The sequence below is a fragment of the Pan troglodytes genome, chromosome 18, assembly GCF_028858775.2.
Source record: "Pan troglodytes isolate AG18354 chromosome 18, NHGRI_mPanTro3-v2.0_pri, whole genome shotgun sequence".
Taxonomy (NCBI): domain Eukaryota; kingdom Metazoa; phylum Chordata; class Mammalia; order Primates; family Hominidae; genus Pan; species Pan troglodytes.
In genome coordinates this window covers 19,617,589-19,636,927 of record NC_072416.2, presented here as the reverse complement: position 1 = coordinate 19,636,927, position 19,339 = coordinate 19,617,589, and the positions used below count along the sequence as shown (strand labels likewise).

The 19,339-nt window shown below is 44.3% G+C and overlaps 1 protein-coding gene and 1 long non-coding RNA gene across 3 annotated transcripts in view; one reads left to right on the top strand and one right to left on the bottom strand.

Annotated features, from left to right (window-relative positions):
- The window catches only part of LOC104002540 (uncharacterized), a 393,316-nt gene that overhangs the window by 8,947 nt on the left and 365,030 nt on the right, over positions 1–19,339 (bottom strand). The gene's annotated exons all lie outside the window — the stretch shown is intronic.
- Positions 1–19,339, top strand: part of XYLT1 (xylosyltransferase 1) — a 367,139-nt gene that overhangs the window by 340,157 nt on the left and 7,643 nt on the right. For both annotated transcript variants that reach the window (XM_009430383.5, NM_001037289.1), the window contains 2 exon segments: positions 1,439–1,634; positions 11,347–11,680. In XM_009430383.5, the coding sequence (XP_009428658.3) occupies positions 1,439–1,634; positions 11,347–11,680 (530 nt within the window).

Sequence of the window (19,339 nt, the reverse complement as noted above, 5' to 3'; positions counted from 1 at the left end):
CACTCCAGCCTGGGCAACGGAGTGAGACTCTGCCTCAAAAATAAATAAATAAAATATTTCTGTCATTGCAGGAGGTTTTATGTGATAGCCCTGCCTAGATGTTGCTGCAGTGGTAGAATGACAGCACAGTCGCTGGACTTTCCACTCCCAAAGTCCAGATTTAAAACAGGTTTGCATGAACGGTGAATGCCCAACAAACCATCTGAAGACTGTTCAAGTTTTTTGTTTTTGTTTTTTTTTTCTATGCTCCCTGGAAGGCATCCCAGTAACAAGGCAATGATTTCAGGAGATGTGTGAACACAGGAAGGCAGCTTCCCTAACTGTTATAATTGGACATAAAGACTTAAAACTCCAGATCAGGACCAGAGGGAAGGCTGCGTTTAGCTGAGCAGGGACAATGATTTGTGAAATGCTATTATGAAGGACCCACAAGCGCCTTATAAAGCTGTGCAATTTACACATTGCAGAAGCGGCAGCTTTTTATCTGACAAGTAGGAAATATACCAAACTGGGCTCCTCCGAGGTACTCCTTTTTTGCCGTCTGCTTCCCCCTTTTCGCCAGACATCTCTGCTTCGCTTCCCTGCCCCTTTCAGCCAGCAAGCTTTTGTGGATCAAAGACGTGCATTTTAAAACAACAAACCCCTTTTGCATGTATGTGCATGTGTGTTTATCTCAGATTGGCAATCATGGTTAAAGATGATAACCAGTGTAAGTGGTAAGGACTGTGAGAGAATAAATCAGTACTTCTGAAACAGTTAAGCTGCAGACACGAAGAGCCTCAGACATTTAAACAGAGAGAGAGAGAGACGAATGAAAGGTTTTGCTCAAATATGTTGAATGCAGCATTGTTTAGAGAAGCAAAAAATTAGAGTTATCATCCAGTGCTAGGGAACTTGCTCTATCAAATCTGGTATTAACTATGATGAAACACACCGAGCATCAACACATACAAAATCGTGTCTTCAGAGACTTTTCAAAGATGTGATAATCCTCAGGAAATACTATACAATGAAGACAGAATAATAGCTAGGATAGATAGATGCCAACTATGTAGTATTTATGCAAATAGATGCATAGGAAATAAGGCCGAAGGGAAATCCATCAATATGAGTGTTCACACACCATTTTCACTGCCCGGTACCAAGCACCAGAGGACTCAATATCTGTGAATTGACATTATGTATGGGAAGAGGCATGGAAAGTAGTCATTTTACTTTCTTTGTTGTACTTTCCTACAGTCAGCATGTTTTTCATTCATAATCAGCAGGAGAAAAAAGTATTCATAGTCATTGAGATCATAGATACAGAGGACGCAAGGAAAATAGGCATTGTGCACAATGGGGACTGCTTTAGGAACAAACCTAGCTTGGTGGGTGGGGAGCCTCACTGTGATCCTACACACCTTGGGCCCTAATGCATGAGCGCCTGTGTTTTCAGATACTACCCAATGGGCCACCCAGCATCTGTGCACCTCTACTTCCTTGCTGACCGCTTCCAGGGCTTTCTGATCAAGCATCATGCTACCAATCTGGCTGTGAGCAAACTAGAGACTCTGGAGACCTGGGTGATGCCGAAAAAAGTCTTCAAGATCGCAAGCCCACCCAGTGACTTTGGGAGGCTTCAGTTTTCCGAGGTAAGAGGCCAGGTCTTGTCACATTTCATTGTATTTTGCATTTCCCTCAGCCAGATTCTACTCCACTATCTGACACTTCTAGTTGGAGATGGAGGAGAAGAGGACTTGGAGATCCCTAAAGATAAGCTAACCCTGTGCCCAGAGAAGGTTCTCCGGCCCCAGTCACTGGCACCAGCATCTTAAACAGGGGAGGATCAAACCAACTGGAACACAGATGTATTTTTTAGGGTAGAATTTCTGCTCCTCTGAATTTTTCCAGTGATGACTCCTAAACCAATGTCAGTAATATTAGTCCCATTTTACCGAATGGAGAACTGAGGCTTATAGAGATCCAAAGATTTTCTGGATTGCTAGGAAGTGGGAGAGCTCAAAATTCAACCTAGGTCTCTTTGGCCACAAATCCTACGCTTAGTTGTGGTTTTGTCTCCACAGTTTTTAGCACACCTGGATTCGCTCAAGGGAAGTACCAGATCAATCACTGAATATATGATTAGATGAGTAGATGAATGATGGATTGAAGGAAGGATGGATGGACAGATGGGTCACATAGCTAGCTTTGTTTTTGATCATTCTGATCTAAATCCAAATGATACACCTTCAGAGAAACCTTCCCTGGCACCCACTTAAGCTGCTGCAATAGCTACATTCTCCACCCAACCCTTCCCTATTTTAATACTTTTTCTTAGCATTTACTATCTAAAATTATCTTGTTGCTTTATCTGGTCACTCATTGATTGATTGTTCACAAGAGAGCTGGAACTGTGTCTCCCTCTTCACTGCGGTATCCCCAGCACACACAGAGTATGTAGTCTTTGTAGATGCTGAGTAAGACTTTTGAATGAATGAATGAGTGTACTTGGGTCGTGGTGCAGGAAGGAAGGGGAAGCATGATCAAGCCTGGTGCGTGTTATTCACACAAAACTGCAGCACCTGGTTTCTGCCTTCCTCACATCCCTAAGTGCTAAGGACGTGATTTGTCACAATGGTTCTGACTGCTGGATTAGGGACCAAGAGTCTGATTGTAGACTATGGTACATCTTGAGGGGCTAAGAGTATGTTGGGGAGGGGGGAGTCCCACCCTCTTATATTTTCCTTGACAGTCCTTCTCTAGCTTCTGTGGCCCTGCCTAACGAATGTATGTATCCCCATGACAAACAGGCACCAGTGAGAGTTTCTTGTTAAGCCACTGTTTTCAATTAAGACTCCCAGTGGATTTGCTGGATGTGAGCAGCCAAGGGAGCCCATTCCATAAATTACTGGCATCAGGGGGCAATTAGATACTGCCCCAGTTGGATTCTGTGCTAGGGGCCTGAGCAGCCAATTGACAACATTAATGTCCCATTAAAGAGATGAATGCCTGGTGTCTGGGCTCTCCCTGTTTATCAGCCTGCTGTTGGGTGACTGGGTACTTCTGGCAGTGACAAATGATGTTGGCCGCTCCATGGCTAGTGCTTTTGGGGGGGTGGTCCTCACTACACAGGTCTGGTACCCTTGGAGTGAGAACCATCAAAATCACTGGCAAAAATAACAGCATGTGATGCAGAGAGCCCTAACTTGTATTTTGAATTTTTTCTAAAGTCTTAATTTTAGTGGCAAATGAACAGAAGGGCAAGGAAGAACTACAGGACCACTCTGTGGGCTATTTAGGATCTCCTTGGTGTTAGCACTATCCCAGGGCCTTGTATAGTGCCTGGCTCACAGCAGGTGGCTGAACAGCTCAGATACAGTTCTCCAATCCATGGGAATCTCATGCTGTTGACTTGGAAATAAAAGATGCTCATTCTTTCTGCAGGTAGTCACCAAGTGCCTACAGTGTGCCAGGTTCAGGAGGGATTGTGGTGAACCAAACAAACCAGGCCCCTGTGGTCATGGAATTGCATTCCAATGAGACAGCCAGCCAATGAGTGAGCAAATAGATAAACAAAAACAAACAAACAGCTCAGCTAATGACAGGTATTCTAGAGAAAACTTCATTCATGTGATTGCTGGGGACTCAGGACATTGATGGGGATAACCTTCAATAGAATGATTGATTCATCTAGGAAGGCTTTTCTAAGGAGATCACTGCAGAGCTAAAGCCTGTAAAAGAGCCAGTCCTTGGGAGATCTGGAGCATTCCGAGCAGAGAGAAGAGCATATACAAAGGCCCTTAGGCACTGGGAATGAGCTAGGAGTACTCGAGTTGCAGTGAGACCAAGGTACTGGGTGCAGCAAGTGAGAAGGAAACTGGTAGGAAAGAGGCCTCAGGGAGTAGTCTTGCAGGCCCTGGAAAGATGTTCAGGTTGTATTTTAAATGCAATGGAAAGATAGAGGGAAAATGGCGGATAGGAGGCAAGACAAACTTGCAGCTTCCACTCGGATGCACAGAGCAGCGTATGGAGCCCCACATCATGAACTTTTGCTCCAAGAACTACTGCAGAAACATGCCAGGAAAGCCAAGAGAATCCATAGAGCCTTTGAAGGAGGTAGATTGCCCCTGCAGGCACTGTGGGACAGCCAAGGAATTGTGAATCGGCTTGCTTTAACATCCCCAAAAGATCACACTAGCTCACCAGCAATGGATTCAAATCAAGAAGAAATCTCTGAATTACCAGAAAAACAATTAAGAAGTTCGACTATTAAGCCAATTAAGGAGGCACCAGAGAAAGGTGAAGTCCAACTTAAAAAAAATGATATAGGATACGAATGGAAAAATCTCCAGTGAAATATAGCCTAAATAGAACACAATCACAACTTCTGAAAATGAAAGACACACTTACAAAATTGCAAAATGCACTGGAAAGTCTCAGCAATCGAATCAAACGAGTAAAAGAAAGAACTTCAGAACTTGAAGACAAGGCTTTCAAATTAACTCACTCCAACAAACACAAAAAAGAATTTTTTAAAAAATGAACAAAGCCTTCAAGAAGTTTGGGGGTATGTTAAACAACCAAACTTAAGAATAATTGGTGTTCCTGAGGAAGAAGAGAAATCTAAAAGTTTGAATAATGGAATAATTGAGGAAAACTTCCCCAGCCTTGCTAGAGATCTAGACATCTAAATACAAGAAATTCAAAGAACACCTGGGAAATTCATTGCAAAAAGATCATGCCTAGGCACATAGTCATCAAGTTATCTAAAGTCAAGACAAAGGAAATAACCTTAAGAGGCAAAAGCATCAGGTAACCTACAAAGGAAAGCCCATCAGATTAACAGCAGATTTCTCACAGCAGAAACACTACAAGCCAGAAGGGTCCTGTCTTTAGCCTCCTTAAACAAAACAATTAGCAGCCATGCATCGTGTATCCAGTGAAACTAAGCTTCATAAATGAAAGATACAGTTTTTTCAGAAAAATGCTAAGATAATTCACCACTACCAAGCCAGCACTACAAGAACTGCTAAAAGGAGCTGTAAATCTTGAAACAAATCCTCAAAATAAACCAAAATAGAATCTCTTTAAAGCATAAATCTCACAGGTCCTGCAAAACAACACAATGAAACAAACCAAGGTATTCAGGCAACAAATAGTATGATGAATAGAATAGTACCTCACATCTCAATACTAATGTTGAATGTAAATGGCCTAAAAGCTTCACCTAAAAGATACAGAACGGATAAGAATTCACCAACCAAGTGTCTGCTGTCTTCAAGAGACTTGCCTGGCACCTAAGGACTCACATGAACTTAAGGTAAAAAGGTGAAAAAAGATACTCCATGCAAATGGACACCAAAAGTGAGCAGGAGTAGCAATTCTTACCAGACAAAACAAAACTTTAAAGCAACAGCAATGAAAAAAGACAAAGAGGGACATTATATAATGATAAAAGGACTAGTCCAACAGGAAAACACCACAATCTAAATATACATGCACTAACACTGGGGCTCCCAAAACAATACTACTAGACCTAAGAAATGAGATGGACAGCAACACAGTAATATTGGCACAGTTCATCAAGACAGAAAGTCAATAAAGAAACAATGGACTTATGCTATACCCTACAACAAATGGACTTAACAGGTACTTACAGAACATTTTACCCAACGACTGCAGAATATACATGCTGTTCATCAGCACATGGAACATTCTCCAAGATAGACCATATGATAGGCCACAAAACAAGTCTCAACAATTTTAAGAAAATCAAAATTACAGCACATACTCTCTCAGACCACAGTGGAATAAAATTGGAAATTAACTCCAAAAGGAAGCCCCAAATTCATGCAAATACATGGAAACTAAATAACTTGCTCCTGAATTCAACACTTCTGGGATACAGCAAAGCCAGTGCTAAGTGCAAAGTTCATAGCATTAAATGCCCACATCAAAAAGTCTGAAAGAGCCCAAATAGACAATCTAAGGTCACACCTTAATGAGCTAGAGAAACAAGAACAAACCCAAACCCACCAAGGAGAGGTGAAAGACCTCTACAAGGAAAACTGCAAAACACTGCTGCAAGAAGTCATAGATGACACAAGCAAATGTCATGCTCATGGATGGGTAGAATCAATATTGTGACCATGACCATACTGCCAAAAGCAATCTACAAATTCAATGCAATTCCCATCAGAATACCACCATCATTCTTCACAGAACTAGAAAAAGCAATCCTAAAATTCATATGGAACTAAAAAAGAGCCTGCCTAGCCAAAGCAAGACTAAGCAAAAAGAACAAATCTGGAGGCATTGCATTACCCAACCTTAAAGTATACTGTAAGGCCATAGTCACCAGAACAGCATGGTACTGGTATAAAAACAGGCATATAGAACAGTGGAACAGAATAGACAACCCAGAAATAAAGCCAAATACTTACTGATCTTCAACAAGGCACACAAAAACAAAGTGGGAAAAGAACACCCTATTCAACAAATGGTGCAGAAATAATTGGCAAGCCACGTGTAGAAGAATGAAACCAAATCCTCATCTCTCACCTTATACAATAATCAACTGAGGATGGATCAAAGACTTAAATCTAAGACATGAAACCATACAAATTCTAGAAGATAAAATTGGAAAAACCCCTCTAGACACTGGCTTAGGCAAAGACTTAATGACCAAGAACCCAAAAGCAAATGCAACAAAAACAAAGATAAATAGATAGGACTTAATTTTAAAAGTTTCTGCAAGGCAAAAGAAATAATCAGCAGAGTAAACAGACAACCCAGAGAGTGGAAGAAAATCTTTGCAATCTGTAGATCCAACAAAGGACTAATATCTAGAATCTACAAGGAACTCAAATCAACAAGAAAAAACAATCCCATCAAAAAGTGGGCTAAGGCCATGAATAGACCGTTCTCAAAAGAAGATAAACAAATGGCCAACGAACATATGAAAAAATGCTCAACATCACTAACAATCAGGAAAATGCAAATCAAAACCACAATGCAATACCACCTTACTCCTGCAAGAATGGCCATAACCAAAAAATAATAGATGTTGGCATGGATGTGGTGAAAAGGGAACGCTTTTATGCTGTTGGTGGGACTGTAAACTAGGACAACCACTATGGAAAACAATGTGGAGATTCCTTAAAGAACTACAAGTAGTTCTACCATTTGATCCAGCAATTCCACTATGGGCTATCTACCAGAGAAAAGTAAGTCATTATACAAAAAAGATTCTTGCACACGCATGTTTATAGCAGCACAATTCACAATTGCAAAAAATATGGAAGCAGCCCAAATGCCCATCAATGAGTGAATAAATTGTGTGTGTGTGTGCGTGCGCATATATATATATATATATACATATACCCCATGGAATACTACTCAGCCATAAAAAGGAACGAAACAATGGTATTTGCAGCAACCTGGATGGAATTGGAGACCATTATTCTAAGTGAAGTAATTCAGGAATGGAAAAGCAAACGTTGTATGTTCTCACTCATAAGTGGGAGCTAAGCTATGAGGAAATCAAGGCTTAAGAATGATACAGTGAGTTTGGGGACTCATGGGCAAGGGTTGGGGGATGTAGGGGAGGGGATATAGGGGATAAAAGACTACACATGGGGTGCAGTGTATACTGTTCAGGTGATGGGTGCACCAAAATCTCAGAAGTCACCACTAAAGAACTTACTCATGTAAGCAAACACCACCTGTTCCCCAAAAACCTATTGAAATATATACATATACATACACATTATAAACTCAAAAAATAAATAAACGCAATGGAAAGCCATTGGTTGGTTGGAAGCCAGGGAGCAGTATGTTAAGCTTGAATTTGAATATGTATTTGAATTTGGGTAATTGACCATTCTGCAGTGGATGGTGGTGGACTTCCACAATGAGGCCCCTTGAGAAGGTCTTGGAGGATGTGACAGCAGCAGGGCCCTAGCTCAGGCTGCCCCACACCTCACCCTTCAGGCTCCTCGGTTGAAAAACTAGATCCAGGTTGTTTGTCAGCTGCTCCAGAACTCTCCTGCCCAGGTTATCTTGGTTTTAGAACTCGATTTCAGGGAAGTGTTTATCCTCATTTCTTTGGAGGATCCAAGGGCAGTGTTCTGGAGGGTTCCCATCTTCCCCTAACTGGTGAAAAATCACCTCCTTAAATATGACCCTAAAGTAGTTTTGTGGCCATTCGACTATTTTGTTAGTATCTGTTGGAAACTAGTGCATGGAGGGAAGTCCGTGTATTCAGCCCCTACTCATTCAATATGTGTTCAAGATAGATTGATAGACAGGTGATACATAGATTGATTAACAGACAGATAGATGGGTGGATACATTAATAGGCAAACAGATGGATAGATGATTGATGGATACAATAGAGTTGACAGATTAATGTGACAGATTGATAGAGATAGATGATAAACACACATAAGTGGATGATCAATCTGTATAGATCATTGATCGATCAATAGACAATAGGTGCTCAATATATCTTTATTTTTAGATCTCTATAGAGATATATTGAGCACCTACTCTATGTTCAGCACTGTTTCAGACACTAGAGACATATTGGTGAGCATGCCATATACAGTCCCTGCCCTCTTAGAGTTGACGGTCTAGATCTGGAGAGAGAGAGACCTGTAAATTAAAAGATGCAGTACTGTGGGGGTCAGGAGAAAAGCTATGATGATCAAATGCTTAGAGATGTACCTCAGTGGTGCCTCTATCCAGGAAAGACTTATGAGTAGAGGTGATGCCTGAGCCAAAATCTAGATTAGAAGTTTGAGGTGGCCTGGAGGACGCGGGGAAAGGTAGACCGGTCCAGAGAACAGGCGGATCATGGCCAGAAGATCAAGAGGAAACACAGAGCCCTTCAGGATGAGGTGCTGGGAGTAACCCAGGGTGGCCTGGAGCAAGCAGCAAGTGGAAGAGAGGGAGAGGAATAGAGATGACAGAAGTGAAGCCGGAGCCAGACCAGAAAGGTCTCCAGGACAGGTGAGCAACTGGACTTAGAAACCAAGAGTTGCTGAAAGGGGCTGTAAGCAGGAAAATAGAAATCGGGTTTCTTTAGAAAAACCTCTTAAGACCTTGAAGCTTGAACTGAATCCTGTTGATCATTCATTTATTCCTTCAATAAACAGTATCCTTTTAATTCCTACTGTGTTCCGGGCACTATGCTAGGCACCGGTGGGTCCCAGAAGGTGCTGGTCCCTGCTGATCCACAGGGTAGTAGAAAAATACCAAGATTTCATAAGTCTGGGAGGGATGGCAGACCCCACAGGAACATCAGAGCAGTAACTACCTCTTTTACTCTCAGGATGCTTTCTTAGTCCTAATCTTTAGTCTCTGGCCTGATGAAAACTGAAAGCAAGACACATGCCAGTGAGTGTACACAGATGGCAGCCACCCCTGGTAGGCAGTAGGGATTTGGTTTATGTGTGTTGGGTGAATGAATGACTGAGAGAGTGAATGAATTCATGAATGGAAGGCAATATGTAGCACAGTGGATGAGAATGCAGCCTCTGGGGTTGGACTTCATGGGTTCCCATGCTGGCTCTGCCCCCTCTGACCATAGCGAGTTATCTCACTTCTCTGAGACTCAGTTTCCACATCTGTAAAGTAAAGATAATGACAAGGGTCTCCCCTTTATGGATTTGGGAGTATCAAATGAATGGACATGTCTGCCTGGCACACTGTAATCCCTCAGCAAATATTAGCAGTGAAGCTCTGTACGCTGGGTAAAGAATGGACTGACATAGTACCTCTTGCAAGAACAATGAGAAGCTAGATCAGCTCCTATTTCCCCTGCACATAGGAAATCTCAGAATGTAGGTATGTGTATCCACACCCGACCTTCAGGCACACACACATTAGAGATGCTAATTATGGGAAGACAGCAGAGGCAGTGCAAGCCTCATACTGTACCCGTTATTTGCCCCAACATGCCCACATGCTGTGTCCTCAAAACCACTAAATTAATCCACCTGGGGGAGATCTTTTTTTCAAATTAGATGACCCTTAATTTAATTTGATTTGAAATAGCAACAAAGGTCTTGTCAGGAATCTCCCTAGTTCATTCAGTTTTTGGTCAAGCCATTCACCCATTCATTCAACAAACATTACTCGAGCACCTGCTGTGTACTAAGCATGGTAGTAGGCACCAAGAAAGAGCAGAGAACCAGCCAGGTAAAACCCCTGTTCACACAGAGCTTATATTACAGCTGGAGGAGATAAAGAATAAATACATCAACAGACAACTCTGAGATAGTGCTTATCACCACTGGTAGGAAGAAAATAAAGCAGTAGGGAATGACACAGATTGACTGAAGGTCCATTTGAAATTTGGGGGCGGGGGTGGTCAGGTAAAGACTCTGTGAGGCAGCTTTAGACATAAGGGGCTGGCTGTGCAAGAAAGGAGTATTCCACACAGGGCAGATGGTGCAGGAAAGCTGAGCTGGGAATGAGCCTGCCTTGACTGAGGTGGCTAAAACAAGGCATCCTGGAGAAAGATGGGGAGGGGGTCATGGAGATGGAGGATGGGGTGAGCTCAGACTCTGAGTGCACTAAGAAGCCTGGGGGCAGCAGTAAAAGGACATTTTACAAGGCCTTTCTGACTACAGGATATAGAAGAAATTGCAGGTGGCACAAGTGGAAGGAGGGAAGCCCACCAGAGAGGATTGCTGTGGGTCACAGCCACACACACCCCCAGCTGGCTGGCAGGAAGGAAGGATCGCAGGATGACTCTCATGCTTACGGTCCAGATCTAGGTGCCTTGGGAAAGCCAAAGCTGTCTCTTCCTAGGAAACCTATTTGAACCCCTGTAGATGACAGGCAATGCTGAGGGTCTCTAGCTTATGATAGAGCAGCTGTAAAAACATGACCTCTATTCTTGTTCAGAACCATTGCACCAAGTGGAGGTGTGTGATTTAGAAAACCAAGGATGGAATTGGAAACCCGCTGTACCTGTTGAGTGGCAGGGTGTATGTTTCTGTGGAATGGCCTGCAAGCAAGACATGCATTCATTCATTCATTCATTCATTCGTTCATTCATTCACTCATTCAGCTCATGTGTGGTTTTCTTTTCAAAGCACATGCCATACACCAGGCACAGGAGGCCTGGTGGTTTAATAAAAGGACCACAGGCCTTTTGATCCTTCAGACTGAGTCCAGATGCCAGATCTTCTGCTTACAAGCTGTGCAACCTTGAGCAGGTGACTTAGTTGGAGCCTCAGTTTCTTCATCTGTAAAATGGGTATATGAAAGCTAACAAAGGGGATCCTAGACCTTTCTGAGACCTAGCCCCCTAGTTCAGGCCCAGTGACTTCAGAATTCACTCCCCTGTTTCAGGTCGGCACTGACTGGGATGCCAAGGAGAGGCTATTCCGCAACTTTGGGGGTCTTCTGGGGCCCATGGATGAGCCGGTGGGTATGCAGAAGTGGGGGAAGGGACCTAATGTGACCGTGACCGTCATTTGGGTGGATCCCGTCAACGTCATCGCAGCCACCTACGACATCCTCATTGAGTCCACTGCCGAATTCACACACTACAAGCCCCCTTTGAACTTGCCCCTGAGGCCTGGGGTCTGGACAGTGAAAATTCTCCACCACTGGGTGCCAGTTGCAGAGACCAAATTCCTCGTTGCGCCTCTGACCTTCTCGAACAGGCAGCCCATCAAACCTGGTAAGTACTCCCAGTGTCTATGTGGGAGAAATACTCCTTCCCTGGGGACCTTGAGGGTCTTTGGTGTTGGTATGCAGCACTGCTCAGACATATAGGGTAAGCAGCGGCCTCACACAACAGCACTCCTTGCTCCCAATACTTTTCTCTGCGTTTCCCTAGAGAAACCATCTAATGTCCTACCTGCACACAGAGATGATGTCATCTGTCTAGGTATTAGGTAGCTATTTGTTAGACGCTCCCCCACTCAACTTCCAGAAGGCCTAGATCATATTGAAGACAAGATGGGAAATAAACCCAGGCAGGTATTAAGGATCAGCAAATCTTGTTTACTATTTTAAAAAAATCAAAACAGGAAATTCTGTTCATCAAAAATATGATACACTAGGTGGAAAAGATGAACCACATAATAGTAGAAGATATTTGCTACATTTTTTTAAAGTACTCATCTTCAGAATTTATAAAGAAATGCTATTAATCAGAAGTTGGCCAATCCAGCCCACTACCTGTTTTTGTAAATAAAGTTTTATTGGAACACAGTCACCATGCTCATTCATGTACATGTTGCCTGCTTCTGCTTTAGAGCTACAGTGGCAGAACTGAATAGTTGTGACAGAGACTGCATGGCCCACAAAGCCAAAGATACTATCTGGCTCTTTACAAAAAAAAAAAAAAAAAAAAGACCACCAACCCTGCTATAAAAGAGAGGAAAAAAATGGAGGAGAGAACATGAATGGCCCCTCACACACGCAAAAACATGTTCAGCCTCATTAAAAATGGGAGAAATGAAAATTGAAAGCAAAGAGAGGTTCCACTTCACACCCATCATATTGGGAAATGCGTGACAGTTAGATAAGAACCTGTGTTACTAAGGCTGAGAGCAATAGGCATTCATGCAGTGCTAGTGGGAGGGTGAAGTGCTAAGACGAGTTTAGAAAATGTTTTAGTATCTCCTAGTAAAGCTGAACATACAGACACCCTACCACAGACGTCTCACCCCAAGGTATAGGCCCTAGAGACATGTGCAGAAATGCTCACATGAGAATTATTCTTAATAGCACAAAACCAGAAACAGTCTGATTGCCTGACACTGGAAAGGAGAAACAATTGGCTGGCTGTTCATACAATGGAGTACTATGCAGCCGTGAATAGCAGTAAAGCATGGGCATGTGTTGGCTTGGATGAGTCCCTAAAACATAGTGTTGAGGGGGAAATATCACAGATAAATCATAATTATGATGTATTTATGTCAAGTTCAAAAACAGGCAAAGTCAACAATATCTTATTTCAGGAGTCGTATGTCAAAGGCAGCTGTTAGGAAATGAAACATGAAATTAACATGAAATTCAGGTCAGGGTTTCCATCCCCATGGAGAACAGGGACTGGGATGTCAGTTCCTATCCTGCCTGACTTTTTTCTTTGTCCATTGAAAGGGTTTACTTTTATACTTCTATTTCCCCCGCCCCTTTTCACCTCCTTTTATTAAGGGGAAAGTCTTTCTCCCTGCTCACATCCTACCTCTAGAGAAACCACTGCCAACAGTCTGGTGTGAATCCTTTTAGAAGTTTTTCCATACTTTTAAAGCATAAACATAATACACATCATAAATCACAAAACCTTCGCTATTTTTTAAAAATGAAATAATACATTATGTACTGTAAGATTGCTTTTTTTTTTTTTTTTTTTTTTTTACTTTCTAAGTCAGTATATATAAAGCTACCAGCTACATGATATTCCACTGGGTTAAGGAACCACAATCTATCTGTTCCCCTATTGGTGGACACATAAGTTTCTGTTGTTGCTGCTGCTGATGATGATGTTACTGATAATACTGCAAGGAAAAGTCTTTTTTTTTTTTTTTTTTTTTTTTAAATATAACAGAGGTTGGCTGGGTGCCATGGCTTACACCTGTAATCCCAGCACTTTGGGAGGCCAAGGCAGGCGGATCACTTGACACCAGGAGTTCGAGACCAGCCTGACCAGCCTGGCCAACATGGTGAAACCCCATCTACTAAAAATACAAAAATTAGCAGAGGGTGGTGGCCGGCACCTATAGTCCCAGCTACTTGGGAGGCTGAGGCACGAGAATCGCTTGAACCTGTGAGGCAGAGGTTGCAGTGAGCCGAAATCATGCCACTGCACTCCACTTGGGTGACAGAGCGAGGTTCTGTCTCAAAAAAAAAAAAAAGAATTTAGGTCAGGCTCTTGCCTAGGCTGGAGTGCAGTCATGCAATCATAGCTCACTGCAGCCTCGAGCTCCTGGGCTCAAGTAATTCTCTCACCTCAGCCTCCTAAGTAGCTGAGACTACACGAGTGTGCCACCATGCCCGGCTTTTTTTTTTTTTTTTTAACTATTTTTGTGGTTGTGTGGTCTGTGTGGTCCTGGCTGGTCTCAAACTCCTGGATCTAAACCAACCCTCCCACCTTGGCCACCCAAAGAGCTGGGATTACAGGCATGAGCCACCCACCACACCCAGCCCCAACAAGGAAGAGTCTTAAACATAAAATTGTATGTGCCCAGCCGGGTGCGGTGGTCACACCTGTAATCCCAGCACACTGGGAGGCCGAGGCGGGTGGATCACGACGTCAGGAGATTGAGACCATCCTGGCTAACACAGTGAAACCCTGTCTCTACTAAAAATATAAAAAATTAGCTGGGCGTGGTGGTGGGCGCCTGTAGTCCCAGCTACTCGGGAGGCTGAGGCAGGAGAATGGCGTGAACCCGGGAAGCGGAGCTTGCAGTGAACTGAGATCACGCCACTGCACTCCAGCCTGGGTGACAAAGCGAGACTCTGTCTCAAAAAACAACAACAAAAACAAAAAAGCAAAAAAAAAAATTGTATGTTCCCATGCAGCTACATCCATAACACAAACTCCTAGAAACAGGATTTCTGGGTCTCTCTGTATTTGGAATTATTCATGTCCATCTCTAACAGATCACAAACTCAAAAGCCAGAAATGCATTACAGCCTCTTAGCTTTGAAGAGTTCTGGATTGGGTGCCTTTTAGCCAATGATGCAAGGGGATGGGGACACAGCGTGGGGAGGAGGTGCCTTGAGTCCTAGCAAAGGGAGTTGTTTGGGAAAAACTCTCAAACCACTTTTCCTCTGCTCTCACACTGCCATGATCAACACAGAAGATTTCTGTGACAGCAAAATACGTGGGGAAATTTTCCCCGTCAGCAAGCAAGCAATCAGTTCTGCAGCAGACACCAGCTGGGTGTCCCCCAATTCAGTTCCAACACTCTCCACCCCAGAGGTAGCATCAGACACCACAGAGTGAGGGCTCAGTGCCATAAGACCACCCCCTTCTGCCCGCTAATCACAAGTCTGGGCCTCTGGAACTTCTGACCAAATGGTTTCAAACTGGGGTTCCCACAACCCCCTCTTTGGGCTCAATTACTCTGCTAGAGCAGCTCACAGAACTCAGGGAAACACTTATGTCTATTGGTTTGTTATGAAACATATTTTAAAGGATGCAGATAAACAGCCAAATGAAGCTATACAGAGGGCAAGGTCCAGAGGAGTCCTGAGTGCAGGAGCTTCTGTCCCCATGGCATTGGGGTGCCCACCCTCCCAACAGGTGGATGAATCTGTCCCCATGGCATTGGGGTGCACCACCCTCCCGGCAGGTGGATGAGTCTGTCCCCATGGCATAGGGATGCCCACCCTCCTAGCAGGTGGATGAATCTGTCCGCATGGCATTGGGGTGCACCACCCTCCTGGCAGGTGGATGAGTCTGTCCCCATGGCATTGGGGTGCCCACCGTCCCGGCAGGTGGATGAGTTCTTCCTCACCTTCCTGTGAAGATGCTACCATGTATTCAGCTCTCCAGAAGCTCCTTGAACCCTGTCCTTTGGGCCTTTTATGAAGACTTCATTGGTTACCCATGACTGAAGCATGACAACTGTGTCAAAATGTGATTGGACAAAAAGGGTCTGACCTAACTCAGCAAGCCCTGTCTGTTCAGATTCTCCTTGGCCTCTCTGTGCAGTAATTCCTTCCTCCAGGGAGTGCGTCAGGGCCCTCTCTGGAATGAGAGTCCTATCACCCACAATCTGATTAGACTCTGGCATTAGGCAGGAGAAGGGGGACAGGAGGAGGCCAGAGCGAGAGAGAGATTCTATTTGCTGAGTCCTAAAGTGCCCAACATTGTAAGAAAAGACTGTAAGAAGGGTTACAGGAGTTCTGAGCCAAGAACCGTGGACAAAAACCACTATCATGGCCGGGTGCAGTGGCTCACGCCTGTAATCCCAGCACTTTGGGAGGCTGAGGTGGACGGATTACTCAAGGTCAGGAGTTCAAGACCAGCCTGGCCAATGTGGTGAAACCCTGTCTCTCCTAAAAGTACAAAAAATTAGCCAGGCATGGTGACGGGTGCCTGAAATCCCAGCTACTCAGGAGGCTGAGGCATGAGAATCGCTTGAACCTGGGAGGTGGAGGTTGCAGTGAGCCAAGATCACGCCACTGCACTCCAGCCTGGGTGACAGAGCGAGACTCTATCTCCAAAACAATAAATAAATAGGCCAGACACCGTGGCTCACGCCTGTAATCCCAGCACTTTGGGAGGCTGAGGTGGGCGGATCACCTGAGCTCGGGAGTTCAAGACCAGCCTGACCAACGTGGAGAAACCCCGTCTCTACTAAAAATACAAAATTAGCCGGGTGTGGTGACGTGTGCCTGTGATCCCAGCTACTCGGGAGGCTGAGACAGGAGAATTGCTTGAACCCAGGAGGTGGAGGTTGCAGTGAGCTGAGATCATGCCATTGCACTCCAGCCTGGCAACAAGAGCGAGACTCCGTCTCAAAAAAAAAAAATCAATCAATCCTCTATCATAGGAGTCTCGAAGTAAACGCTCAGCTTCTGCTGTCTTTGTGCAGAGCAAGCAGAAAGATAGAGACCTCATGTTTTCTTGAGCTGGAAGCCTGCTCCTTCTTCCCCATGAACCAGGCAAAAGACAGCCCCTCCAGAGCTGACCAGGCCCAATCCCTCCCCCTTAGAGGTCTTAGGTTCCTTCTTGATCAAGTTCACATCTTTACCATCTCTAACGATGTCCAATGCCAGACATGGAGGAGAGGGGAGTAAATGGCTGTGTCTTCCCTGCTTCAGGTACACCTGTTGGACAGAATGAAGCAGTGCTCCTGAACACACCCCCACGCCAGTGGAGTAGCCTGGGGGCCATTCATGGGGTCCTGATTTTTCCAGTGTTTTCTTCTAGGGTTTCTAAGGAAGGCAGGGCTCTCCCTACACATGCCCAGGATGACCCAGGAGTCATTTTACCCCCACCGAGAGCAGCCCTCCTGTCCTTGGTAATTGTATTTGTTAGCGATGTTCCAATGAATGACAGTGAACACGAAGGTGGGAGCAATGCAATTTGTAAAATGATTCATCAAGAGTAATTTTCTATTGATGCGTCCCTGGTAATCGCAAGAAATCCGATGAGGTGGAATTGAGGAAAATTTAATTATAGAGACGAGCATCGCAAGCTAATATTGTAATAGCGTTTCCCACATTAACCTCATTTCTCATAAGGGTTTTTTGCATCAACCACAATATTTGGCTCCCAGCGTTCGCATGTTTGTTAGCTGCTCTTTTCCCTTTGAATGTCCTGCCTTTTGTCAGTTTCGGTATCTCCTCATTCTTCACTTTCTCACTCTGCAGAATAGAGGCGCTAAGGGGCTCTGATAGAGAAATTAGGGCCCGCACCAAAGACAGCAGGCTCTGTTCTCCTGGCAGGTGGGGCTGAAGCTGCCCACCCTACCCTGTATTAGAGAAAGATGGGTTAGGACCAGACTTCCAAACACTGTGGCTCCTAACTACCGTGGGAGAAAGCAGCTTTGCTAAACCCCTTGCAAGACAGAGTATGTGCTCAATGACTGCTCACCTCCTTCCTCCCACTTGTGCCCATCCAAACCACAGAACCCAACCCTTTTGCTTCCTGGGGCATTGGGAGTTGAAGGAATGGCGATCTTGTCTGTGTTAGTCAAGGCAAATTTTGAATTCATCTACTATTCTCACTGCTTTTAGAAGGGTAAGCATATGGTCTTTTTTCCTTCTTCTTGCCTACTCTGGACACTTGTTAATTATCCAGGCTGTCCTGGGTGCCTTTGGTGGTGGCAGCTGCTGTCAGGCAAACAGGAAGCACTGTCTTCTGAACATTGCATTATCTTGGAAGGTTTCTTGTAATCCTAGCTATCTTAGCTCTCGCAAAGCCTGATTTGGTAAAGCGCAACTCACCAGACTCATTGGCCAGCCTTTTTAAAAATATTTATGTGCTTCTACTGAGCAATAAAACAAGCAATGAATGTGAACGTCTTCAAAATATTAGAAATAGCATCTATTAGAAATAATAGAAGTGTTTAGCTTCTTTCCTTCACCCCAAATTGCTATACTTCCTGATTCCTCATCGTGCAGCCGTGGGAGGTAGTAGTAGTCACTCTTACGTACATGTTACTGTTTAACCCATTTATGCCTGAGGTTGCAATTTTTTAAATTTTTTTTTTGAGATGAAGTCTCACTCTGTCGACCAGGCTGGAGTGCAATGGTGTGATCTCGGCTCAGTGAAACCTCCGCCTCCCAGGTTCAAACGATTCTCCTGCCTCACCCTCCCGAGTACCTGGGATTACAGGCATCAGCCACCACGCCCGGCTTATTTTTGTATTTTTAGTAGAGACGGGGTTTCACCATGTTGGCCAGGCTGGTCTCGAACTCCTGACCTCAGGTGATCCACCTGCCTCAGCCTCACAAAGTGCTGGGATTACAGGTGTGAGCCATCGTGCCTGGCCCAATTGTTTGAATTTTTGCATGAGTGAAAAATCAGACCTTGGTGATGACCTTGAGCAGTAGAGTATCAGGGTGAGTGATAAGCACTGCCTTTGGAGTCAGTCGGTCCTGGATTTAACCCCAGATCTGTCTCTAACTCCAGCTGCCTCTCTTTCCCCATCTGTAAAGTAGGGATGATAAAACCAGCCCCCTAGTTTTTTAGGTGTGTGAGGATTATGGACTAATACCAACAGTAATAATCCTAGCTGTATTTGTCTGTTCTCATGCTGCTAATAATGACCTGAGGCTGGGTAATTTATAAAAGTAAGAAGTTTAATGGACTCACAGTTTCACATGGTCAGGGAGGCCTCACCATCATGATGGAAGGCAAAGGAGAAGCAAAGGCACATCTTACATGGTGGCAGGCCAGAGCGCCTGTGCAAGGACACTCCCCTTTAAAAAACCATGAGATCTCATGAGACTTATTCACTATCACAAGAACAGCATGGCAAAAACTCACCATGATTCAATTACTTCCCACCAGGTCCCTCCCACAACACGTGGGGATTCTGGGAGCTACAATTCAAGGTGAGATTTGGGTGGGGACACGGCCAAACCGTATCACTAGCTAAGCTTTTCCTAGCACTTAGTATATGCCAGGTGTCATTTGTAAATACTTTATATGAGTCAGCACACTTAAGCCTCACAAAGTGAGAAGGAAGGCATTAGTACTTTACCCATTTTATTGATGAAGAAACTGAGGTATAAGGCATGGAGGTCAGAAGTCACACACCTGGTATGTTGGACGTGGGGATGCAAAACCAGACAGCATGACTGCAGTACCTGGGCTCTTGTGTGAAGTGCTTCACAAAGTGACTGGCACATAGGAGGGGCCCAGCAA